Source organism: Melopsittacus undulatus, chromosome 5 (genome assembly GCF_012275295.1).
Source record: "Melopsittacus undulatus isolate bMelUnd1 chromosome 5, bMelUnd1.mat.Z, whole genome shotgun sequence".
In the NCBI taxonomy this organism is placed as follows: Eukaryota; Metazoa; Chordata; class Aves; order Psittaciformes; family Psittaculidae; genus Melopsittacus; species Melopsittacus undulatus.
In genome coordinates, this window is record NC_047531.1 from 29,772,510 (window position 1) to 29,799,471 (window position 26,962).

Here is a 26,962-nt window from a genome sequence, read left to right on the forward strand (position 1 = left end):
TTTTCTCCCTTAACCTTTCTCCAAAACAGTGTGGATACTGTAAGAGTGGTTTTCTCTCCACATTGCAATAAGAAGGGCTAGGTTTGGCTTTTTGTTGACGTGGTATGGGCGAGTTTTGCCAGATAGGCTTTTACTAGCTTAATACAATTTCTTCTGGTGAAAAATTTCCATGCTATTAAAAAGTGTGGTATAGCCAATATCAGAGTGGTGAAAAACTCCTTTGCCAGGATAGTTTATTTCACTCAGAAATACAGTACAAACTGCTCCAGCAAGCGTGCTTTTTTTTTTTTTTTTTTTTTTTTTTTTACTGCAATAAACTGCATCTGCACTACCACAGTAAACATTGCCTAGTATACAGCATGCCTGAGCCTAAAGGGATTTTCAATTATGACTTGATATTCTGAGATGGAGCGAGGGATGGTTTTGTTACAGAGGATGGTCTTCAATCAAGTTAAGACAGCTCAGTTATAAAGTTGTAAAAAAAATAACTACAAGAATTTCTACTTTTTCCTACTTCAGATTGTGTTTCAGTTATTGCCCAAATGAGCATCTTTCTCTAACACAGCCTACGTCAACTGATTAAACTTCATGAAAAGATACACCTTGGAGATCTAAAAAATATACCAATAAACTTCAGTTGCAGAGAAGGTTAAACCCTTCATCAAGAGATGTTTTATAACCAAGTTAGTTGAGCTGTGCTGCCCATGATTAATGCATACACTGTCTCCAAGGGAAAGACACCACTGCAGACACAATTCATGAAATACTAACTGTGTGATTCTAATTAAGATATAGGCTGTTGCATTAAGCAGATTAAGCTAGGTTAAGGAATTTATCCTTCCAAGTGGTTAATGAAATGGTATACACCAGAAGCTTCTTCAATAAAAAAAGTTATTTTTTCAGCTGTTAAATTTAACTATGGCAAAATAAAATGCATTGACCCCAAAATAACTCCACTTTGCTACCCCTCAGTATCTGTGCAGTACAAAGAATCTCCTCAGTATTTTTTTCCATCCGTAGTGGACAATATATAGGGCTATTGTGAGTAGTAAAAATGCAGGAGTGCATAGCACTTTTCTTAAGACTAGGTGCTAAACAGAATACTCTTACCTCATGCACAGATGGCTGGAACCTTCCCATCTGTTAATAACAGCATCTGGCCTCCAACTCCTGCAGGATCGCAGTGTCACTCCTCTAAGAATATTAACAGGTCTGGGGTGTATTAAGAGTCAGATCTCTGTTCTGGGTTTACACAACTGTTTGAGCACAGATGTCCCATTGGGACTTTTCCTTAGTTTAAATATATTTGTGTGCATAATATGAAGGAAAGATCAAAACCTACCAAAGCAGCAGGACTAGACTGAGTTGGCTCTTGGGAAGACTGGAACAGGAAACTAGTTTAACATTCTGGTTTTGTTGAAGAGCACATCTGAAGTTAAATTTCCTCCTGTTGTACACACTGGACTGGCAGAACAGCTAACAAGGCCTGATATGCACTTCTAGTGGTGTCAGAAATAACTTGAACAACCATATAATTCTTCACCAGTTGTTATACCAGAGAAAGAGATGTTTCCCTTTCAAACTGAAAACTGCATGCTGCACTGACACCAGTTGTCTTTACTTACAGCCTCCAGATGTTGACATTTATATTTGGAGCACAGACAAAATGTATTTACTAAAGCACAACTTCCTGAACTGTGGCTTTTGCAGCACTGGTGACACAAACTACTTCCAAATGACATGTGGAAGAGATCTGCCTACCATGAAATACTCAGCTGGTGCAGGATGAGCATCCCAAACCCACTGTTTTTGGCAATCAGCTATTACCAGCCTGCTGGCTTACTCAAATTTCTATACATAGGCACTAATTATTACTAACTGCTAATTGGCATTGATCAGAGCTATGGAGGGCAGTTTTATCCTCTGACTCATGTAGGTCTTAGATTACATAAAGTAGCAGTAAAAATAACCAATATAGACTTGTGTTTAATAATGTATGAGTAAAAGTCATTGCTACTACAAGGCTATCTTAGCACTACACATACTGATAGGAGATGAAATGATCAGGAAATGTCAGGTGAGAAGAATAAGAAGTAAGTAATAAAATAGGATTTTCCAGCTGGCAAAGGTCAGCAAATCTGCCTGACCATAAGCAACAAATACGTATCTGTCATCCTTGTACAGAACAAGATAACTTGGTAGTATCATCCTTCCTCTATCTTACAGAGACTGAGGGAATGATAGATTAATGATAAGGGTAAGGCTCATGTTTCTGGCCTCCCAAGACCTAGTATGAGAACTTGTCCTTCACTGATAAACTGGACATCCATTCCTAAGCTCCGAGATAAAATGTATGTAAATGTGTTATCGGAGATCCAGATAGACTTGGATTTCTTACTGCTGTTATGTCGGACATACGTTTTTTCATACCATAGCTGTGTAACTTAGTCCTTTACCTTCTATTATGTACTTAAGGAGGTAAGGAAATATAAAAAAAAAAAAAAAACAACAAAACATAGACATTTATTCCCGAGAACCTGTTTTTTTCTGGATTGGGTGCTGCAGGATCCCTCACTTCCCAGTCCATCAATTGGAGTCACATGGTAACTACTCACGCGTGTAAACAGGAGGTGAGGTGGTGGTTGTAAGCCAACACGCGGAGAAGCTTGGACAGCAGTGTTAACTTCCTAAAGCAGGGGAGTGACCATGGGGGTACAGGGATCTGCGAGATGGGATGCTCTGCGGGAGGGCAGCCGATAGCCATGGATGGTCTCACCGGTATCCCCAGCGATGGCGGCACTGCTTCGGGTTCCTGAGGAAACCGAGTCTAGGAAACTTTTCCGCTGCAGCACCAGGTGCATGCTCGGAGTATGTTCGTACTCCCAAGTGTTTACTAACTGCGGGGCCGGCCAGAAGCAGAGCCTAGGACTTCCCTGTTCCCGGTGCCGACGGGTAGCCCGGCAACCAGCGGCAGAGCCGAGCTGCCCCGCCATCGCTCTAAGCCGCAAGGGTCCGGCCGCCACGTCTCCCCACGTCCCGGCCCCCCCGCCGCCATCTTGGTAACGCACCGCCAGGCGGAAATCCCCAACCCCGCGCCATGGTGCGGAGTAGGGCGCTGTGGAGCTGCTGCCTGCAGCTCGCAGCGCTGCCCTCAGCGTCGGGTGGGCGAGGGGGGAGGCAGCAGCGGTTCAGTGGCTCCTCCTGGAAAGCCGCGGAGCCGCCGCGCAGGGGGTGGAGCGGCACCATGGAAGAGGAGGAGGAGGAGGAGGACGAGCCTCCTCAGGGACAGCAGCAGCTCGGGAGGTGAGCGCCTCTCAAGCGACTAGCAGCGCTCGAGGGGGGCGTCGCTGCCCCCAGACCTTCCTGTGGGCAGGGAGGGACGGAGCCGAGCGGCGCTCCCGCCCCACGCCGGCCCGGAGGAGAGGCACCTGCCCGACCCGCCGCGCTCAGAGCCTGGCTGGCGGCCGCGGGCAGGGCACCCGGAGCCGCGCAGAGCTGCGCACCTGCTCCGAGCGCGGCTCGCTAGACTGAACGGTAGCGGGGGTCCCGCTGGGTGAGTGTGGCGGGGGGACCCTGCCGGAGGCGGCAGGAAGCGGGGCTGAGGCGGGGAGCCCCGCAGCGGGGCAGAGCGAGCGGGTGTCCGCTCAGGAAAGTTAAGCGGTGGGCGAGGTGCCGGGGCGGCTCAGTGCTGGTCCCTACCCCGGAGCGGCAGTGCAGCCCGATGCCTTCCCGCGCCCCTCGGCCCCTGAGGTGGGCGCACACTGCCGGTGGCGGGGCTGCCTGGGCTGCCCGGGAGCCAGCGGTATCCCCACAGTCCCCGAAAGGTGCCGCGGTGGCTGGTGACAGACCCGGGCCAGCTCCACAAACAGTTGGGGACGCGGACACCCTTCCTACCGACGAAGGAAGCCCTGGAAGAAGAAGTCCTGCCTTCTTCCCCCACCCTTCTAGCGGCGATGCTTTCGTTTCCCGTAAATTGATGGTAAAATATGCTGCAGCAGTGCTCAGTGAGAAGTTATATAATCGCCTGTAAAAATAATACGCTTCATGGTATTAACGGTTTGGTGTTTTCCTTTGAAGGGGAGACGCGAACAGAGGTTCTTGACTTGCTTGGTGCGAAGTGGAAGATATTAACAGTTATTTAATGCAATTAGTTTAGTCAAACAGTCCCAATGAGCGGCCATTATCTCTAGTAAGGGTTTAAGGAGAGAGTGTGTTGACGGTATGCAGTCACGTTTATCTTCAACTTCTGCAGAAATGGCTTTTCTATTGACGTTTATGATTTCTTACTCCTTGCTTCATAATCACCATTTAGCAAAGCGAGTTATCAGTTTGAAAGGAAACTACCGTAGGTGTTTTTCTGTATTTTTCAAACTGTGCCAACCAAAGTGATATAAAAAAATATAAAAGATAGTGACAGGATAATCAAAACTGTTTCCTGGCAAAAGGCTCTTGAGGGGTCAGGTAGTTTTTAAGTCACAGTAGCAGCTTTATCATTTAATAAAGTAGGAAGCCTCATTCATTTTGTAGGTAAAGCTTTAAGGAATCATAGAATCATAGAATAGTTAGGATTGGAAAGGACCTTAAGGTCGTCTAATTCCAACCCTCCTGTCATGGGCAGGGACACCTCACAGTAAACTGTATCACCCAAGGCTTCATCCAACCTGGCCTTAGAAGAAATGATTTTTATCTTATTAATGTAATAATTACTGCATCAGATGCTTTAAAAATGCCCCAAATTATCTGAAATTGAAATACCTATTATAAAAGTATAATGGGAATTTTGAACACCTGGAGATCAGAAAGTCCTCTCTGATTCACTTGCTGTGATGACACAGTAAGGAAAGGAGGAAGTAAGGGACGACAGTGAAACGGTTCCAAATATAAATAACAGTTAATTTGCATTAGCTTGTCCCAGATCAAGGGAGATCTGCAGCCTCTTTAAAAGGAAGCAGTTGTTATTCTCTTGTTTTAAATAAGTAGATTTGTGGAATTGCCTCAGCAGAAATCTGCTATTTTCTCAGCCTTTATAAGTTTAAGATAGAACCAAACCTGCTGATTCTCTGTAGAGAAATAACTTTTAAGTTCTTTTCTGCAAATGGGAAGGCAATTGTTTTGTCTGTAACAAGGAAAAAGGAAATGTTACCATGTCAATTCGTGCTTTTATATGTAGCACCTGCTGTGAAATTGTTGGGTTTTTTTTGTCACATCCAGGAATCCCTGATCTCACTTTGATTTTTTTTCTAGTCAGTTGCTGTAACTATGTAGCTTGCAGTATGCTGGCTAGCACTGTAATAAGAATCCTACTTCTCATACACTCAGAGCCAGGATCGAGGTAAATCATTTGGTCATCTTATGTCTAATTGCAGCTTTGAGTAAAAAGGATTTTTCAGTAAACCAGATGTTGCAATTGGTTTGAATATCCTTCGAAAATCTAGGAAAGTAGCTACATGTTATTTACTGTTTGCTTGTAGTATCTTAGTATTTAGCAGCTGTATAAAGAAGGGTTTTGAATAGCATACAACTGCACCCAAGCAGATAAACCTTATAAAGGTTCAGCAATGAACTGGGCATTACTAAATGACACTATGAAAACACTTTACTGCATTGTCTGAAGTGTGAAAAACAAGATTTGGTAAGATGTGTGAGTGAAAAGTGGTAAGGAATGTATATTGAGATGTATATCTTATGTTTTCTTGTGTAAGACTGTTACCATGATTGGAGCTGGTAGTGCTACTATCTGCTGAGTAAGGCTTATGATAAGATTTCAGGTTTTATTGCTTATGGTATTTGGAAATAGTTCTAGTTGTTTAGGCAGAAATTTCCCATGCTTTGAACTGGTTTTTGAGGGATAGTTTCAGTGAGGTTCAGCTGTTTCTGAAAAAGAGGTTCTGGCAATAACAAGTTGTTTATGTGTGTCTATTTAGCTGTATTCAAACAAAACACTTTGTCTCTTTAAAACACCTACATATTTAGAATGGAGCCTTTAAAATTAGTAGATGGCTCACACTTGTGCTGGAAATGTGCCTTGATTCTTCCATGAGAAAAAAAAACAAACCAAACAACTTTTAATATTAACACTTGTTGTTGACTAATAACCAAAGCCTTTTGCATTTCATTCAGAGTACATGAAGAGACATCATTACCTCGAGTCGTGGAGGTGGAGTAGAATGCTGGTTAAATATAGGAAGAAGGATTGCCATGAAAAACGTTAATGTGTTTTGATGTTAACAGTTTCCATGGGTATTTGTGTTTTGCTGTGTCTGATGTCCTCCCACTTGGATTTTTTTTTTAGAGGCTATGTTTCAGTTAAAGAAGCATAAGAGTGCTGTATGGTGTATGCTTTCTATCTTTCCACTGTGAGTTTTTAGAGATTTAAAACTTTTGTACTTGGAAAGACTGATGACCTTTTGATTTGCCTCATGTGAAGGATGGTCTTTGAACACTTACATGCAAGAAAAACGTATCTTTCAACAAAGAAAAACTTGTAATTTCCTTAACTTACTTGAAAGTTATTTGTTTAGATTTTTATAAAGTACATATGCGTATGGGGTGTGTGTACATACATAGGCAGGCAGATGGAGAGAGAGAATGCATTCAGAGAAGCAGAAGCTGAGCTTCTGTTGAAATAAAGTAGATTTAGAAAAAAATTAGGGAAATACTTTTATATTGCAGATAAATGACATTGGATCCTATGTGCTTGGACTTTGAACTAAAAAGAAGGAATCAAATACACAGCATTTAAATATGTACATGAACAAAACTATGACTGTGTATTGACTTAAAAATAAAAACTAAGCGCTTGGGTGTTGCTGTGCTTTCAGGACAGCTGAGGCTTTACCGTGTTTTAATGGTCTATCCTCAATGTGAGTCTAGAAAAAGTTTGCATACGAGTTTGTTCCTTTCTGGCATAGGGAGAAAAGGAAGCAGCAAATTAAAAGGCTTTTCGAGTGAGGTGGAGATAGCAATTGCGCAGTTGCAGACATTAAAGTGCCAGACAAATGGAACTGCTTCAGGCCCTGCTTTGCCACAAGGATCCTGTGGATCAAAGTTTTAACATGATTTCTATGCACTTATGGAAACAAATCTTGTGTTGCCTTTATGGCCATGTGCTACAAAGTAAATCAGATTTCTGCCATATCATGTTCAAGTGGAGCCTTAGTTTCATTAAACATGTAGTAGTATTTTTTTTCAGACACATCTAATTGATGTTAAGATGTTAGATGGGAAACCTCTACCCTCAGGACTGAGTGTGAGTTTGTAATGTTTTAAAACTTTTTTTTAGTTAAGAAGAACCTGTTCTATCAGCTTCAACGTGATATGATAACTTAAAATACTAAACCCATGATGCGTAAGCTGTTAATTCATGGGACTGGCTAAAGTGGATTCATAAATGCTAAACTTTAAAGACTGGTCATTTTTTCTCACATTAAGTCCCAGTCTGGAAAGGTTTGCCTCTGTTATTAACTATAGGCACAACAGTAGACCAACAATGAATTGCTGATTTGCACAAATACTTAGAGGAGTAGAGCCACTGACAGAACCCTAAAGTTGGTGTCCAGATACTGTTGGGTTGGTACAAGTTTCATCTTTGCTCTTTTGGAAAAGCTTTATTGAAACTCTGTACAAGTGTGAAGGGCCATCCATGGAGATTATCATTGCTGTTGGAATCCACAGTTTATTTGCCCAGCTGTGTGCATGTGCCATCTTCTTTTCCGATTTAAAATTTGTCTGCATTTGGTTTGTGATTCAGCTCCTGTCTGGCATACCATAACACAGCTGTAATGCACAGACCTCACTTCTCTATGTTGTCAGCCTGAATCCTGCAGAGCAGGTAAAAAAATTTAATTCAGCTCTTATGTTTTCAACATTCTTCCCTTTTCACTGTGTAGTCATATGAAATTACTTGTTTAGGAGAGCAAAGGAAAGCACTCTCTGTTCCACTGCAGGGAAATTTGGCTCCTGCTTGCTTTTGGTGAGTGCTTCAGCAATAGCACAGAATTACACTGCTCCTGTGTTAAATCATAATGATAGTTTAGGCTGCTCTTTTAAATGTGATAGCCACATGCCAGCTTTTGGATACTTTTATTCCAGACTGCAGTAAAATATGAGAGCAGAGAAGGAGATCACTTATTTTAATAGGCCTGTATAGCTGAAGACACTGGCTACTGGATCTGTACCTCTGCTAACCTGTGTGATTCATATAGGCAACTACTGTCACATCAGCAACAGGGACAGGCATTTGTAGCTCCTGGAAACAAAGGGAAAATAGTTAGGTGTTGTTCCAGGAAGAGGCATCTTTATGCAGCTAGTACAATGCCCATAGCTGATCAGATTTAACCCAGGGTTGAGAATAGTTGGCTGCAGGTACTAATAGACCTGACTCTAAATAAAGCCTGTTTGCATTTGTGTCCAGGGGCATGTAACTGTGTGGCTGATAGGCACTTGTAATGGCTATGAATAACTTCCTGTTTATTTAGTTCCCTGCTGAATTGCCAGGGTAGTAAAGGTCAGAATGTGTGGTGATGGGAGTGGGCTGCCTGTTGGGTGGGAGGTAGCTATTGGATTTGCTTGTTATAGTATGAAACACTGTTCTTGGAGGAAGAAGCCAGAGGATTTAAGCAGCATCAGTTTTAATGTGAATGAAATCTTAGATAGGGGATAGATTGGAAATTAAATATATTAAGGGTAGGAGGAATCTAACTTGGTGGTGTATGTAACTGAGCTACACTGAGTGAATTCTAAATGGGGGATATTTAATAAATTACTTTTTAACAGCAGCACTGGCATAAGTAGTTGTTGTTTGCAACAGTATATTCCTGTTCTCACCTTTCCCTGTCCTAGCCAGTTTGTTGGTATAAACACTTGCATGGTTATACAGTGATGCAGGTGAAAATTAAGGGCTTCTCTTAAGGGATGGGAAGGTAAAGATGACTATCAGCTAGATCAGTTTCTTAAACTAATTTATTATGTGGACACAAATGTTTGTTTTGGCAAGCCTGGAGGAGTAATGAGGGCAGAAATGGATTGGCTCATAATGGTGGCTGCTTAAGTAAGGCAGCTGTTGTAAGAATATGCCTAAGAACAGACGATCCTGGGAAAGTGCTTCATGTTTTATTTGCAGTTATTTTTTTATGTTATGTCTAAATAAAACTTCTTTTTGTTTTACCCTGGATCCTCAAAGCTAGGCAAGAATGGTGAAGGATTAATCCTAATTCTGTGAGGTTGCTTATGGAGAGAGCTATTTCTGTTTCTGTTGTCAACTCACTTGTTACCTTTCTTAAACAGTACACAAGATCACTATGGAATTGGAGTACTTACAGACCTAATGAGAACAGAGAACTGGGCTGGCAACCTATAGCTTTTCTATGAAATGGGTACATCCACGAATGGAAAAAGGCTGTACTGACATGAATTTTCTGCTTTGTGGATGTATGGCAATAGGCTATCACACAGAATCCCAAGCTGGCTGTTAAAATACCAAATAATTTGAATGAGATTTTCTGCACTGCTTGTTCTTGCTTGCAACTTTTAATGAGGAATCTCAAACAATAAAAGTATTTATAGATCAACTGGTTGCAAGCTTGGGAGATCTTCTTTGTGTGAAATCCTAAGACCAGGAGTGTCTGGAATAATTGCTGCTGCAGTCATAAAAAAAATATGTAAAGTGAAAGAAAACTTCCAGAATACACAGCAACATCCAGTTTGCAGCAAGCTCAGGTTCTGGCTTTGTTAAATGTACAGGGATACAATGAACAGCGTGGAGTACTGCACAATAAAAGCTTAAATGTGTTCAGAATTTTCCAGTCTCAAACTGTTTATTAATTAAAGCAGACAATTTCAGACCTGAAGGAAAAATGAAAGCACAGCCAAAACTTTGCTGGCAGTTGTTTGATGGTTGTGTGTGCCTGAGCAAATACCTTTTAGCTGGTCTCTCTCCCCCCTCCCCTCCCCCCCCAGTTTTCAAGCCCAAAAGTGTGCTTTTTGTAGTCATAAAAAATATGTATGTTTGAAGGAAACTTTGGAGTTGTGTAGCAGCATGTAGGTTGCAGAAAACTCAGATTCTGGCTTTCGTAAGGCTACAGTGGTGCGTGTTTGTGAGGAACTGTGTGCTGTCCCTTTTAGGCGATGTGTAGTGCAGCCCAGTTCTGGATATAGTCTATACAGAGACATGGTGATTAGAAATGAACCAGACCTCTGGCTTAAAAAATAAGAGAAAACTAAGGATATTTGGAAAGCTATGGAATGTTTGCAAGGTAAGTGTAAAGTTTTGTGGATTTTGATGGGTTCCAGTAAACCATAGCTTCATAGTAATTTTTCCTTAAACTTTCTGGCTTATAGATTTGTTAAATAAGGACCACATTTCTGTATAGAAGAGAAGGATAAATCTGTTCTGGCAGACTTCATGGTTAGTAGCATGTCTATGCGTGGCTGTATGCTCCATTTCAGTTATGGAGTAGCAGATGTTACAGGAAACTGGGTGGAAGAGGTGGTGACTCACACAATAGATTTTATGCTGATGCATTTTGTCTTCAAATAAAGTGAAAGTAATTTGGCTTGAAGCTTTGCTGTGTTGAAAGACCATTTTAAACTGGATTTTTTTTATGCCAGGGTGCTTATTGTAATGTTAACACATCCTGCTTTCAGCCTTCTTTTCCAGAAAGTACTAAAATGTTTAACCTTTTAGTTGTTTTCCTAAATAAACAGAAGACTGAAAGCCAAAAGAGTTATATCCAAGTTTTCTATTGTATAAGCAACGCTAAAATAAACAATTGACCCCAAACCTGTTGTCCTGCAGGCTATATCCTTTCTACAGATGTAAAAGCCTATTTAGTGGGATGTAAGACATGGGTTTTCCATGCTACCTGTTGCCTGATCTACAACTTCTCTCTTGCATTGTGGATTACTAGGGGCATCTTTGTATTTCGTGCTGGAAAACCAGTTATGTGAGCTCTGTTTTGATTCACATTAAGCTTCATCCTATTCATCAGCCAGTGGTGTTCTTCCCTGCAGTCTAGAATACCTTCTGGCCTTTTGGATTTGGCATGACTGATGGTCTCCATTAGTAGTCTGTATGTCTTGGTCCATTTTCTTTCTTGAATTCAGTTGAAGCTGTAAAGCATCTCTGAGTACAGAGAGGGTGGTTGCATTGCATCTTGCCTGAGCCCCTCTTACAGGTGGTGGTGATCCACTTGCCCTTGTCTGGGGATAAGTAACCTCATCCTGAAGAATGGATTCAATTTGTTAAAAAAGGGGTTAAATGCATTTAAGTAGAATAGTATTTTATCTCTTTGAAAGTCTGGAAAAGACAAGATTTATTGTGGAACCTTACAATAACAAGTATTCACCGAGGACTTGACCACTGTTGATCCAGGGTGAACACAACTCTATTCCAGTCTGATTTCAGTGCCTCTATCACTCATAATTTCATTGGTAATCCAGTGCTTAATTATTTCTCAAGTGCCAAACTATTATTTGAAGGGGGGAAGAATGAGGGGAAGCTAGATGAAAAATCAGTTCATTTCTGATTGGGCATCTTCTGATGTTTAAAATATACCTGCCAAATCTCCTGTCTAGCAAGGCTTTCTTTTACAAAAGGGTAAGAATCTGCTTGGACTAATAAATGGTTGAGTTTTATTCTAAGCTAATCATTGGTGGCTTTCAAGAAATGATCATCTAACTCTTTATGTAAGAAAAATAAGATTTCTTTTACTGTATTTCATGAATATTCTAGGATGTATTTTGCCAGTTTAAATGAAACAGAAATGAATTGGCAAGATTGATGCTTCAAAGGAATCTATAGTTGATCAAGAATACTTTGTCAGTTAATTGTTTGTAAATGTGTCCCTTTCTTATGCATGTAAAAGGGCTGGGTTTTTCTTGTGAGGTCTTTCATCCCTTGGGTTGCTTATGGAATACTAATGAAAGTAATGTATGTGCATCATGTGGAAAATATGTTGGCAGACAGATACCTGCAGTGTCTTAAATGCTTTGGCATTGTCTTTGTTTAATCAGCGTAGTTGATTCCTGCTTCCCCTAGAGGTTTATACTTTCAGAATAAGATCAAAGGTTTATATGAAAATTCAAGCAAAAGTAGAATTCACCTATTTTAGAGATGAATGAATAGATAAACAGAAGCTTAAAAATAAAAACCTTAGGCACTCTGGTCTCTAATATAAAATGTCTTGTAGGAACAATAATTACAGTAGTTATATATATTTAAAAATCAGACATCTGAGATGTTAGCAGAAGAATTTCCTGGAATTAAGCACCTATCTGATTAAACTTCTGTGATTTGTTTTCATGATGCTTTCTAGCAGAGTAGATGTTTTATGCCCTGTCTGCATGCTTTGCTAAACTAATAAGCTTACTTGGCATTGAAAATGCTCTTGAGGAATGGCAAAAAAATCCCAATTCTCTTAAGCTAAAGTAACAGTTAAAATATCCATTACAATTCTGGGGGTATTCCATCTGCCTTTTTGTGGCACTCATTCCTTTTGTTACCATTTATCTGCTTCAGATGGCACAGAGCAAGCTGGGTGGCTGTTCCATTGGGCTCTGCATTTGAAGCTGGATCCTCACCAGTAAATGCATTTGTAAATGCATTTGTGCTCAGTTTGATAACACTTTTTATATGTGTCTAAAACCTTAGCTGTCGTGTTGTGGTGCCAGTATGCTGCTTTTTCTTTGTGATCATGAACTTCTGAGGGGTATGGTGAGTTATGCAGTTTCTAAGAAAACTGTGGGCTTTAATTTTGTTCTGTGAAAATGTTGTTCAAGTGACCTAGCTTTGGTACCTCAGCCCAGTGCTTCTCATAGGTATACAGTTAAAGTCTGAATATTTGAGTTAATGAAATAGGAGAGAGGTTTTCCACAAGACAAACTCCACAATTTCTTATTAGCAATATTCCTGCTCCGAAGCAGCTTATCACACTGTGTGTTCATTACTGGTTATCTTACATTTTTTTTATCAGGTAGAATTTGTAAGTACCAGAAAGTTGAGTACTCTTTGAAATGGCAACATGTTTATTCAAAAGAACAGTATCTTTACTCTCAATGGAAACTGACATATTCAGCTTCAACTGCATTGCTGCAGCAACTTTAAAATAAAATGGGGAAATTGGGGTTTTACACCTTGTGTATAGTGAGATCGATAGTTCTCCATATTCCTGAACTGCACAACACTTAAGTGCAGTTTGGCGTGAGATATGCTGACTGCTGAACTCTGAATTGTCCAAGAAATACACCAGAATTGTGACTTTATAGGAATAAGCTTTTCTCAGTTATTATCTCACTTTTTAAAATATTTTGCAATGGAATTAAGAGCAGACATTGCAGCTGTGATTTGAGATGTTCCAGTTTTCTATAGCCTTTTGCTAGTGAGTTCACTTAAATGTGTATCAAAATTGTGTTTGAAACAGTTACTTTTACTATTCTTACAATAAGCTCTTTTCCTTTGTTTTAAACAAAATAGGAAATAGGACCAAATGTCTTGTGTATTCTGACTTCTCTGCATGTATGTGCATCTTGTTGGTAGAAGTAATGTGTTATTAATGCTACATGAGGCTGCTACTCTTACTGCAAAACAAAGTCACTCTATAGGCAAATATCAAGGTGCTGTATAGTTCTAGTGTCTCTTGGGCAGGTTTGTAGGATCATGTTACATCAGGCACCAAATGTCGTAAGTTTCAGGAGGAATTTACTATTCTTCCAAAATGTAAATTAAGGAACCCTTCCCCCTTGCTCTTGCAGATAATAATGCTAGTATCTGAAACTGTGCATACCGGGGAAGAAAATTCTGCCTGAACTACAAAGAGATCTCATGTCTACTTGCCACAGCATGTTTTTGAAGTCTTTTGTGTAATAGCAACTGTTTTAAAGCACATTTGTTGAGGAAAAATTGCAGTAGATCGTAAACTGAGAAGGGCAGGCTTGTTTCTGATGTATATGAGAACTTTCAATCTGATGAACATTGATGCTAGTCCAAGAAAAGATTGACTAATTTGAAATTTATTTTAGCTCTCCTCAAAAAGATATGGATAAGAAAACAGATGAAGAGCAACCTCTGACTGCATGTAGCCAGTACCCTAAAGAAGCAGTGAGGAAACGTCAGAACTCAGGTCGGGGTTCCAGGGGCAGCGATTCTTCCAGGACCTCCAGGAAAAGCTTCAGGTTGGACTACAGATTAGAAGAGGATGTCACTAAATCAAAGAGAGGCAAAGATGGGAAGTTTGTTAACCCGTGGCCAACGTGGAAATCACCAACCTTTCCAAATGTTTTGAAATGGTCCTTCATGGAAAAAAATAACAGCAATGTGCCATGCTCGAAGCAGGTAAATACTTGCATGTTTTCTGTTCTGGATTGAGACTGCTGTTGTTTATTAATTATGTTTATTAATCAATAAGATAGAACAGTTTCTAACTAATACATATTAGTCACCTTTTGGAGACTTTTCCAAGTCTTCTTTTTCTGATTTTATTATCACCCATTCTTTTCAAAAGATGGGTTAATACTTTTTGCCTCTATTTTTTCCTCTCCTTTTTGTTAGTTCCACACCCTTCGATTTATCCAGTTCAGTTTATATTTATAAAACCAGCAAAAATGGTTTCCCAGCTGAGTCATAAACTACAGTTATACTCTTTTTAATACATGTTGCCTTGCGAAGCATACTGCTAAACATCATTTGTACTGCATGTAGTAGCTGTGGCATATCTCATTGTACACATTTTGCCTTTCCCTGACTGCCATTTACTACATAAGCAACATCTCTTTTTATATTTTTGAATAAAAATGTAATAACTGGTTGCTGCCATTTACTTATGAAAGTGTTTCAAATCTGTATTTTTCTGCTTCAGTACACCAGGAGAAAAAAATGCCTCAGCAAGTATTTGTTCCAAGATACTATAAGTACAGAGCCAGTTTACTGGGAAACACTATTATCTGTTCTTGCTGTATTGCTTCTGTCAGATATTGTATATAAAAAAGGAGGTGCTGAAGCAACCTCTGAGACAAGCTTCTTTTCCATGAAGAGTTGTAGATACTGGAAAGCCATAGGTTATCTTTGTGGCCACAAGGAGCATTATGGTGGCTACAGTTTGGACAGTTGGGATTACTTCTCAGTGTATTTTCTGATGTGTTGACTGCACTTTGGAAAAGCTGTACTGAAGGATGCACAGCTAAGGAAAGCATTTGTGAACAAATAGGTGTTGTTAATGCTGTTAAGCATCTAGGAAGGCATGCATAAGCTATAAATCTCAGTATTTAGAAAAGAGCTTACACTTTTAATTTTTATCTTATGGAATTACCTGGAAAAGAAGGAATTTATTCAGCTTTATGGACAGGAAAGTGGTGTTACTACCACATGATGGTCAGAGGTTTGGGGATTTCTTAAGGATATCTGGCATGTAACATGTTTAAGAGAGAAATAATCTCAGCTATAACTGTTCTATTATAATAATAATTTACCTTCAGAGAGAAGCACAGCAAACATATGTCCATCTTGTGTGCCTTACACCAATTTACTGTTTTAAATATGTAGACCTGCTTCTAGACATTATCTGCACCTCGTAGTAGTAACAGTAGTTGTGCCTCAGTGTGTACTGCTTTCTAAGCAGTGTGCTGCTTTCTCATACTTTGGCCCCATTTGTGTAGAATTCATGCCTTGTCATTTTCAATTGCCTTTGAGCCACTGCCCTATTCCCTATGTGTAAAACAGGCTTCCTATCTTGCCAGCACCAGTGGGAAACCTGGTTAGTGACTGAAGTACCTAGAAGGCAGTGCTAAGGTACTAGAGCATGCAGAATATACAGCTCTCTGATGGCAGTGGACAACTGCAGCACTCTAATTTACAGATTATCCCTGCAATAAAGGATGATTACAAAGAAATCTGCACTGTGTCAGTTGTAAAGCTGTCTCTCTGACCCAGCTGGGATTCATTTTGAACTAATTTTATTGCTTTGCATATGAAAATTTTTAATTAAATGTCTGCAATTATTCAGGAGACAGTGAAATAAATCAGAAATGGGAAAACCCTAGATAGGGATCAATGAAATACACTCCTGAGACCTCAGCCATTTTGATGCTTGTTCCAGCTACATTTGTTCCATGACTGAATCAACCTGTAAAGTGCTTCTGAGCTTGTTTAAAATTCAGACTAAGGACTCCATAGCTTATTTGGCACTGCTAGCTAGCATGTCCTTCAAGCAGACTCCTACTTCAGTTTCCACACTGAGTGTTCCTAGTGCTACCCTGCAGTGCTGGGCAGGTTCAGTTTATCTGTACTAAGTGCTTTGCATATGGAAAAAAAGCATATTATCCAGGATATGTACTTCACTCTGTGAAAGCTATATGTATTATAATCATGCCTTCACAACATGTTAGTATCATTGCCCAGAATGCATAGGTTTCTTGTATTTTCATTACAGGCTTTATTAATAACTTTTCAGTGCTGTTTGGAGTATCTTTAATTACTGGTTGTTGGATCAGCCTTTTAGATTGTTCTCATTTCTTTAAAATCCAGTGGTATTCCAGTATGCACTAAGCACCAAAAAATCCTCAGCTAATTAGTTAGTCTTACCAAAGCCTGTCATGTGTTTCTTCTTGCTTTGCATTAGGAAGGAAAGAAGAACACGGGAGGGAAAGGGGCACAGCAGAAGGAATTTTGGTATTACTCTAGTGATGAAGATAAGCCAGTATTAGGCATGTTTTGCTTCTGTTGGTAGCCGGTTTGATGTGAATGCCGTAATTCAAAGATCTGTTACAGTTCTTGTAATATTAATGTGTTTCTGGTAGGTCTGACACAGAACAGATTAAAATCCCATAAGTTTATGTGTTTGTTCATTATTTGTATTCTGTTGTATGATTTTTAAGAATTTCATGTGCAGTCCACTGCCAACAGAAGTTGTGGTTTAGTTTGAAATCTTGCAAGTTGAGTAGTGAGTCCTTATTGCTTTAAAAGGTAATACTGAGGATTTTATAAATAACTTATTTAAAAAAAAACCAAACAAGCATAGTCCATGCACTGAGAAGGAATTTCTTCAGCTATTTCCCTGTGTGATTTACTGTGACAGCTCAACAAAATGCCTGAGGAATCTTTGAACCAAAAATCATAGAATCATAATAGTTAGGGTTGGAAAGCACCTTAAGATCATCTACTTCCAACCCCCCTGCCATGAGCAGGGACACCTCACACTAAACCATATCACCCAAGGCTTCATCCAACCTGGCCTTGAACATCGCCAGGGATGGAGCATTCACAACCTCCCTGGGCAACCCATTCCAGTGCCTCACCACCCTCACAGTAAAGAATTTCTTCCTTATATCCAATCTAAACCTCCCCTGTTTAAGTTTCAACCCATTACCCCTTGTCCTGTCACTACAGTCCCTAACAAAGAGTCCCTCACCAGCACCCCTGTAGGCCCCCTTCAGATACTGGAAGGCTGCTATGAGGTCTCCACGCAGCCTTCTCTTCTCCAGGCTGAACAGCCCCAACTTTCTCAGCCTGTCTTCATACAGGAGGTACTCCAGTCCCCTGATCATCCTCGTGGCCCTCCTCTGGACTTGTTCCAACAGTTCCATGTCCTTTTTATGTTGAGGACACCAGAACTGCACACAATACTGCAAGTGAGATCTGATGAGAGCAGAGTAGAGGGGCAGGATCACCTCCTTCGACCTGCTGGTCATGCTCCTTTTGATGCAGCCCAGGATACAGTTGGCTTTCTGGGCTGTGAGCGCACACTGCTGGCTCATGTTCATTTTTTCTTCATTCAACACCCCCAAATCCTTCTCCGCAGGGCTGCTCTGAATCTCTACTCTGCCCAACCTGTAGCTGTGCCTGGGATTGCTCCGACCCAGGTGTAGGACCTTGCACTTGGCATGGTTAAACTTCATGAGGTTGGCATCAGCCCACCTCACAAGTGTGTCAAGATCCCTCTGAATGGCATTCCTTCCCACCAGCATATCAACTGAACCACACAGCTTGGTGTCATTGGCAAACTTGCTGAGGGCACACTCAATCCCACTGTCCATGTCAGTGACAAAGACGTTAAACAAGACCGGTCCCAACATTAATCCCTGAGGGACACCACTCGTTACTGGTCTCCAGATGGACATTGAGCCGTTGACCACAATTCTTTGCGTGCAGCCATCCAGCCAGTTCTTTATCCACTGAGTGGTCCACCTGTCAAATAGATGTCTCTCCAATTTAGAGACAAGGATGTCATGTGGGACAGTGTCAAACGCTTTGCACAAGTCCAGGTAGATGACGTCAACTGCTCCACCCCTGTCCATCACTTTTGTAACCTCGTCATAGAAGGCCACCAAATTGGTCAGGCAGGATTTTCCCCTAGTAAAGCCATGCTGGCTGTCACCAAGCACCTTGTTGTTTTTCATGTGCCCTAGCATGCCTTCCAGGAGAATCTGCTCCCAGATTTTGCCAGGCACAGAGGTGAGACTGACTGGTCTGTAATTCCCTGGGTCATCCATTTTCCCCTTCTTGAAAATGGGGGTTATATTTCCCTTTTTCCAGTCATCAGGAACTTCACGTGACTGCCATGATTTTTCAAATATGATGGCCAGTGGCTTTGCAACTTCATTCGCCAGCTCCTTCAGGACCCGCGGATGGATTTCATCAGGTCCCATGGACTTGTGTACATTCAGGTTCTTAAGATGGTCTCGAACCAGATCCTCATTCTACAGTGGGCCCAAGGTCTAGGTTTTCACAGTCCCTGCATCCGCCTTCCAAGACTTTGGTGGTGCGGTCTGAGCCTTTACCAGTGAATACCGAGGCAAAGAAGCCATTCAGAACCTCAGCCTTCTCCAAGTCCTGTGTAGCCAGTTCTCCCGAAAGCTTCCAGAGGGGGCCTACGTTGTCCTTAGTCTGTTTTTTAGCCGCTACATACCTATAACATCCCTTCCTGTTATATTTAACATCCCTTGCCAAGTTTAGCTCCAATTGGGCCTTAGCTTTCCTAACTTGGTCCCTGACTTACCGGACAACATCCCTGTATTCATCCCAGGCCACCTGTCCTTGTTTCCACCTTTTATAAGCCTCTTTTTTCCTGTGATTTTTTCTCAGCAGCTCCTTATCCATCCAAGGAGGTCTCCTGGCCCTCCTGCTGCACTTCCTTCTAGTTGGGACGCAACAATCCTGAGCTTGTAGCAGGTGATCCTTGAATGTCAACCAAGAGTCTTGGGCCCCCCTGCCCTCTAGGGCTATATCCCATGGGACCTTGCTAAGCAGGTTCCTGAAGAGGCCAAAGTCTGCTCTCTTGAAGTCCAGGGCAGTGAGCTTACTGCACGCTCTTCTCACTATTTCCTTTACTAATGCCTTTTGCAGTGATTAGTTCTACTTTTAAATCGACTATTCAAAATACTTAATGGTGTCAATGCCACTGACATTCCTGTAAAGCCTTTAATAATGCAAATGTGTTAGGGTTTTACCTGAGCAGGCAGCTAACCCCCATACAGCCATTTGCTCACACTTGGAATTGGGAGGCTAAAAGTGGGAAAACTTGTGGGTTGAGATAGAGACAGTTTTAACAGGTAAAGGAAAAGCTGAGTGTGTAAGCAAAGGAAGAAATTAATTCACTATTTCCCATGGGCAGGCAGGTGTTAAGCCATCTCCAGGACAGCAGGGCTCCACCACATGTAACAGTTACTTGGGAAAACACCATCCCCCTGAATGACCCCCTCATCCATCTTCTTTCCTAGCTTTATATGCATATGAGCATGACCCTACATGGTGTGGGATATCCCTGGGGTCAGTTGGGGTCAGTTGTCCCAGTTGTGTCCCCTCTCAGCTGCTTGTGCACCCCCAGCCTACTGGCTTTGATGCTGTGTAAGCACTCTTCAGCAACAGCTAAATCATCAGTCTTATCCATAGTTTTTAGCACGAAGCTCTTTAGAGCTACTAGAAAGAGAACCAACTCTATCCCGGATGAAACTAGTACAGTGTATTTGAGTCCCATGAAGAACTTATTATTCACATCTGCCAATTAGCATTTGATCTACTGCATGATGCTAATTTTACAAACTAGTTTGTGTCTATGTCAGCAAAAATAAAGTGGATTCTTTTAAAGTTCTTAAAATAATTTCTAGTCTACCTCTAAAACTAGCTCCTTAAAAAGAACATTTTCCATTGAAATGTGCTTGCTGACCTAAATTGCATTATGACAATTAATTATTAAATTTCATATCTGAGTTTTAGTTTCTGTGATATGATCTGATTTGTTGACTTAACCACGTGTAATATGTGGGTTGTCCTAACTTCCATTTTGGAGTATTATGTTAGTTTTGTGGCACTTCAACCTTTTTACTTATTTTAAGCTGAAGTATCACAATGTAACACACTCTGTTGTACACATTTCTCCTGCCAGTGTCATTCCCATGTACCTAGAATGAAATAAAGTGCTGTTTCTTTCTTGGAGAAGTAGCAATTTGTCTCTGTCTAATACTCATACTTTGTTTATTCTTATATGATTTAAGTGATTATATTGTGCTAACCTTACATTCAGTTTTATAGAAGACTTATTTCTTGTTCCTGGAGACAGTAATGAAACATCTTCAGTAGACGTGTCTTGTCCATTAGCTCTCTGAAAAAGCAATGTTATGAATATTTTATTATGTACAGTGGAATAAGGGGGGGTGGAGGGGTGTGTGTGTGTGTTTTGTTCTTTCCCACCATATGCCCTCTGAATCAATAAAATATCCAAATCAATAAAATATTGTGGAGAAAATAACTTTCCTGAAGCTGTCAGGACTGTTTTAGCAAGGGAAGCCCTAGAATCTCTAAATCACAGCATCAGCTATGCTTTTAAGGCAGCAGGAGGTCAGCTGTGTATAAGCTTGCTGATAGTGTTAATTTACTACCCTAGACCTAAAGAACTAGAGCAGCAACCATTGCAGGGAGGGCTTCACTGGGAACCAAGGTGCTGGGACATCTGTGGTTACCAGGGAGAGAAGAGTGGCAGGGGTCTGTAGAAGCTGCCAAAACAGGTAAAATCTTCTGAAGGGATACAAGGAGTTCACACCAGAAGTGTCTGGGAGGAGAGCACGCTGTGGCTGCACTGGAGGTGGTCAAGAACTCCAAGAAGACTTTGGTTGCTTTGGTTTGGTTTGTGGGGTTTTTTTGTTTGTAGAGTTTTTTTTTGGGGGGGCAGTGGGGGTGGTCATTATTATTGATTAGGAAAACTCTTTTGTATTACAAACAAAACTTGTGCACAAGCATCTCAAGCAAACTGCAGGCAGGAACGTAACTCCAGTTCAAAATGAGAGGATGAGGGGTTGTTGGAGATGGGTTTCCACAGGTAACATACAGTCATGGCCTCCTTTGTGTCAACTTGAAGCTACACATAAGAGCCCAGTTTGGAAGCTGATCGAGCTGAAAGCTGTCTGTTTTCCTGCTCTGGATTAGTGTTCAGCTGGATCAGTTCTCTGACCTGCCAGACTTAAGTGAAGACTGCAGAAGTATTCACAGTGGAACAAGAGAGCAAGTGGGCAAAGGTTTCTTTGTTATACTGGAGTATGGATTTAGGTTGATTTGAAGTTGTTCGTGGTGACTGTATCTTGAACATACAAAGAGATCAGTATAGTGATTTATTCAGAAATAATTAATCTTTAATTACCTTGAAGGCTTCAATAAAACATCACGAGAAGCACAGCTAAGTGCCTTAATGTCCATCTTAAAAATGAATTTGCTTTTTGAATGTTCACTGGATTACTGGCAGGATGGGAAGAGAGAACTGTAAAACCCATCATCAGCCAAGTGAGGTGAACCTCCATGTGCTGCTTCTCTGTGTAATGGGGGGGGAGAGAGGGTCTGATAAAGGCTAACAGAACAGTTTTTATGGAGTGCTGATGGGAAATTGGCATTCTCTTTCATCTGTGGGTTTGCAACTTACTTGTGCTAGGACTTAGGGGATGCACCTTCTAGTGCAGGAGCTAAACCTGAGCATTTGTTACAGTAACAGTGTGTGTGTATGTATATATATATATACATGTATTCTTTTCCAGGTCAGGGAAGGCCAACCAATTATAAAGTCTTTCCCAGGATGTTGTTGTGCCTTGTGGTGCTTTCACCATGATGCTGTTGGACTCTCCCTGTTAGTAGGTCTCGTGGCCTGATGGGATACCTCAAGCTCTGTCTTCTCTTGACAGAGAAGTGAAAATGTCACAAAAACCTAAGATGAACTTAAGAGAGAGTAGTTGGGAAAATGGTCATTAAAAAGGCATCTAGTTTGTGGCACAGTTCTGCAACTGTCTGAAAACATTGAACAAAGTACAAGTCCTGACTGTAATGATTTGTGCCTCTCATGCAGTTTTCATTCCCCAGCAAGTACATTCTGGAACCTGTCATGAATGTTGTGTTCTTTTTTGCTAGGAACTGGATAAAGTGCTTCCGGTGTTAACACCTTACTTTGTTCAAAAGCCAGAACTTGCTGGGAAGACAGGAACCGGTCTGCGAGTCACGTGGCTGGGACATGCTTCCGTTATGGTGGAAATGGATGAACTTATATTCCTTACTGACCCCATCTTCAGCCAGCGAGCTTCCCCCACTCAGCTGGTGGGTCCCAAGCGCTTCCGAGGACCTCCGTGCACCGTAGAGCAGCTCCCCAAGATAGATGCAGTCATGATCAGCCACACTCACTATGATCACTTGGACTACAACACTGTAATGAGTTTGAATGAGCGTTTTGGGAGTGAGCTGCGCTGGTTTGTGCCTCTAGGGCTGTTGGACTGGATGCAGAGATGTGGTTGTGAGAATGTGATAGAACTGGATTGGTGGGAAGAGAACTGTGTCCCTGGTCATGATGCGGTAACTTTTGTCTTCACCCCTTCGCAACATTGGTGCAAAAGGACTGTGATAGATGATAACAAGGTTCTTTGGGGCAGCTGGTCTGTCTTAGGACCATGGAACAGGTTTTTCTTTTCAGGAGATACTGGATATTGTGTTGCTTTTGAACAGATAGGCAAAAGGTTTGGACCTTTCGATCTTGCAGCCATCTCCATTGGAGCGTATGAGCCAAGGTATGAAAATCAAAGTTTGATCAAAATACATAAATGAAGTTATATACTGATGACAGAAAAAGTGTACCCAGAAGTGCATTAGTGGTGATGCTTTATTAAGAATATATAATAGAATGTAGAGGCAAAAGAAAGAAAGTACTGAGGTGAAAGGAATGGCCAAAAAAAAGCAGGCAATGGGAAGATCAGTCATAGAATACCAGGTCGGAAGGGACCTCAAGGATCATCTCATCCAACCTTTCTGGACAAAGCATGACCTAGACTAGATCTTCCAGCATGCTATCCAACATGGGGGAGTCCACCACTTCCCTAGGAGATTATCCCAATGGCTGACTGTTTTCACTGGGAAAGGATTTCCTCTTTGTCCAGTTGGAATCTCCCCTGGAGTAACTTTTGCCCATTACCCCTTGTCTTCTCCATGTGACTCCTCATAAAAAGGTAGTCTTCATCTTCTTAGTAGCCACCCATTCAGATGGAGCTGAAATGTTTAGGGTACTTGCCTGTGTATGTGTGACATTCTTGGAGAGTTTTTTCCTCTTAAGCACAGCAAGGCTGAATCAGCTGCCTTTCTTCCATGAAAAACATTGAGTAAAAATCTGGAATTATTCTGTGGCTTTTATTCTGAGATACCATCACTTAATCCAGCCCACTTAATGTGTGCAAAGTGCTGCCTTTTACTCTTGCTTGAGTCTTTGCTGGTTTTGCAGCTTATTTGGAGATAAAGATGACTCCTTTGTAAAGAGTGTGAAAGATTTGTTTAGGCATCTGGATCCTAGTTATGATGGGGTATTGAAACTTTTAGATGATAACACACACAATGCTGGAAGCAAAGCATGCATGGGCTGGGAAAGGAAGATAGGAATCTGAACAACATGGCAAAAATATGGCATCTTTTAGGAATTATCAGGTTCCCTCTTCTGCTTTCCCACTGCTCCCTTAGGCTGTCTTCTGAAGCACACACGTTTTGGTGTGCACTACTAGCATGAGTTTTTTTCAGGGATGATTTAAATCTATGGCCTTAATGCCTCAAGGCACCAGTAATCATAGAATCAACTAGATTGGAAAAGGCCTTTAAGATTGAGTCCAACCATTACCCCAGAACTGCCAAGCCCACCACTAAACCATGTCATTGATGGCCTCTTCTACACGTGTTTTGAACAATTACAGGGATGGTGACTCCACCACTGCCCTGGGAAGCCTTACTATGTCCTTAGACTATTAAAAATACAGATCTGTTTGAAAAAAAATCTGTCTGAAAAGGGAAGTGAAATACATGAACTGCTGTTTTGTGGATATGTTGGTATATTCCAGCTTGTTGATTTTGAGTGTTTTTTATGTTGATCACACATACATGCATTGGTATTTCTGGGTTTTGTTTGTTTGGTTTATAGATTCTTTGTAACATAGTCAGTGAAATTCAAAAAGAAATTCTGCACTGAACTAGGTGACACAAAACCATTTATTTTGTGTTTTGATAGGTGGTTTATGAAATACCAGCATGTGGATCCTGAAGAAGCAGTAAGAATCCACATTGATGTTCAAGCAAAGAAGTCTGTAGCAGTTCACTGGGGGACCTTTGCTTTAGCAAATGAGGTAAATTTCAACACTATAAATGAGTTCATATTTCCTGAGCACATTGTCACTGATGAAGCTTTGCTCATGCAGTTTAAACTACATACCTGTAAATGTATACTTAAAGCATAATCTTGGTATGAGTGAAAAGTTATTACTGTTTGTACTGTTGTTCAAAACAATGCTTAGCTTTGCATAACCGACTACATAAAATACGTCTATGGTTAAGATTAATGTGAAGTACAGAGTTATTGAAACAAATGTGGTGGGTTTCTGATATCTGACAGCTGAGCAACATGCAAGGTGGGTATGCATGTGCAATATGCAGGCAGTAAGAATTGCATGCCTCTATATCAGAACAGTATTTAGTAAATAAATTGCATAATATCTTTAATAGTAGATTCATAGTGAAATACCAGCAATAACATGAAAAACCTGAAAATTCTGAGTTGCTCATTTTTTTGAAACATTTTTGTAAACGACCCATCCCATTCCCAGTTGCCAGTTGTAATAAGGAGGTTACCCAGGTACCTTCACAGAGACTAGAAATGCAGTGAGAAAGAAGTACTTACATTTACCTTGACACGCCTTATCTGGTAGCTGGTTTCCAGCTTTCTCTGTGCAGCAGTTGCAACACTTTATCTTACAGTTCAGGCCTGATGCTGTTATTTCTATTCATCTCGTGTGTCATGCATTCTTTGACCTGGATGCACCATTTGCAATCCACAGTGCTGCCAATGAGCCGTGTCACTTGCACCCACGGTACAAACACTATTATGTATTTAGAAGCACCAAACCCTGGATGATTAATTCTCCCTGATAATGCCTTTTCTGAAAGGTAACAAACACAATGAAGTAACTTCAGGGCACCTCACAGAACTGGCACTAGCTTTGAAACAGTAAAACTGACAACTTCGTTTTACTAAACGAGAGAGAGCGCCATCTGCTGACTTGCGACCTCTTCCTCTGCTGTATTGGCTTCTCGGGGATCTAGGTCAATATGTCAGGTTGTCCCTTGCTAGTTACTCTGCAACTGTAAATGAGTATTCTTACAGTTTAAAAACTGAAAATGAACCCAAACATTTTAATTTGACAAATACCCTTCTCCCCCTTCTTAGATGTTTAAAATGTAATACATTTCTTGTGCAGAGCAGTGATATTTCTCCCACCCTGCCTCCCTTACCCCCCAAATGCTGCAGTGGTATGTTTTATCTCATGTTACTCTCATTTTACAGTATTACCTAGATCCTCCAGTTAAACTGAACGAAGCTCTTGAAAGATACGGCTTGAAAAAAGATGACTTCTTTGTCTTAAACCATGGAGAATCACGGGACTTGAGTACAAATGATGGGTTTGAATAAAGAAACAGCAGCAGATCCCTGTAAGCCCTGTTTGATTTGAGCTAACAATTAATGCTACAAATATTACTAGGATGTACTTGCAAAGTAGATTTTTTGGGGGGTGAATTGGATTTATAGATGCTGGGTTTGTTGGCTACAGAACTAAAACTTGCATACCAATTCCATGCTAAATTTCACTAGTTATATTGCTTATAAATTTTGAGGTGATCGAAGAACTGGTTAATATGTAAGGTATTGTCTGGGAATAACTTGTGGTTTCAACTGTTGTGTACACCACTGATAAATTACTGGGGTTTCGGGGGCTTTTTTGAACTCTTCATCTTACCTGCAGCAGCAATAATAACCTCAGTGCAGGACATACTCTTAGAGTTAATGGCTGACTTGAACTAGTTTTTGTTAGAATGTCATCTCCCACTTGTTGGTCATTAATCTTCAGGTTATGCCCTGTACCTCGATAGCTTCACTGTATGTTTTGTGGGGTGGAGTCTTCCAATACAGCTGTGTTGTTAAGCACAAGCACAGTAAAAGAATTATTTTACTGACTGCTTCTACATTTTCATATACTGACGAACCACAAAAGCTGCATTTTACAGTGATCTAAAGAAACGTGCCTTTCAGAGACAGACATAGTTTAATATTGTGTCACTCGTGTAACACTTAACTGCTGGCCAGAGTATTCTTTGTTTTGTCAATGTTTTTAAGTTAGGCTGGAATGTGTCTAAAGTAATTTTCTTGTTAAATGCAGTACATGAAATGGAAGAATTCCTTAATAGCACTTGTCTTTACATTGACTCAGCCTATTACTAAGTACTTTTAAGTGAAATATCTTTAGCAAGGGCTGTGGTATTTTTTTTTCTTATGGCTTCCCTGTAATTTTTAAGTTGAATGAGAGATGACAACATTGCTCACTATTGTAAAACTTGGCTAAATGTATCTGAATCAAATTGCCATGCTAATTTACAGAATTAAAGCCTATTATTGCCAATAAAAAGGGTTGTTATTCTCCTTCA

At 40.9% G+C, this 26,962-nt stretch overlaps 1 protein-coding gene across 3 annotated transcripts; it reads left to right on the forward strand.

Moving 5' to 3' along the window:
* Positions 1–2,695: 2,695 nt before the first annotated feature.
* NAPEPLD (N-acyl phosphatidylethanolamine phospholipase D) lies at positions 2,696–26,962 on the forward strand. 3 transcript variants are annotated; one of them, XM_031048310.2, is made up of 5 exons: positions 2,696–2,855; positions 14,017–14,329; positions 22,376–23,022; positions 24,498–24,612; positions 25,827–26,962. In XM_031048310.2, exons 1-5 carry the CDS (start codon positions 2,767–2,769, stop codon positions 25,950–25,952), a joined length of 1,290 nt encoding a protein of 429 aa, XP_030904170.1. In that variant the 5' UTR covers positions 2,696–2,766; the 3' UTR covers positions 25,953–26,962. The 3 variants fall into 3 exon arrangements, with proteins under 3 accessions (XP_030904170.1, XP_005148453.1, XP_033918709.1); XM_005148396.3 differs by lacking the exon at positions 2,696–2,855 and adding an exon at positions 3,076–3,303; XM_034062818.1 differs by lacking the exon at positions 2,696–2,855 and adding an exon at positions 3,316–3,553.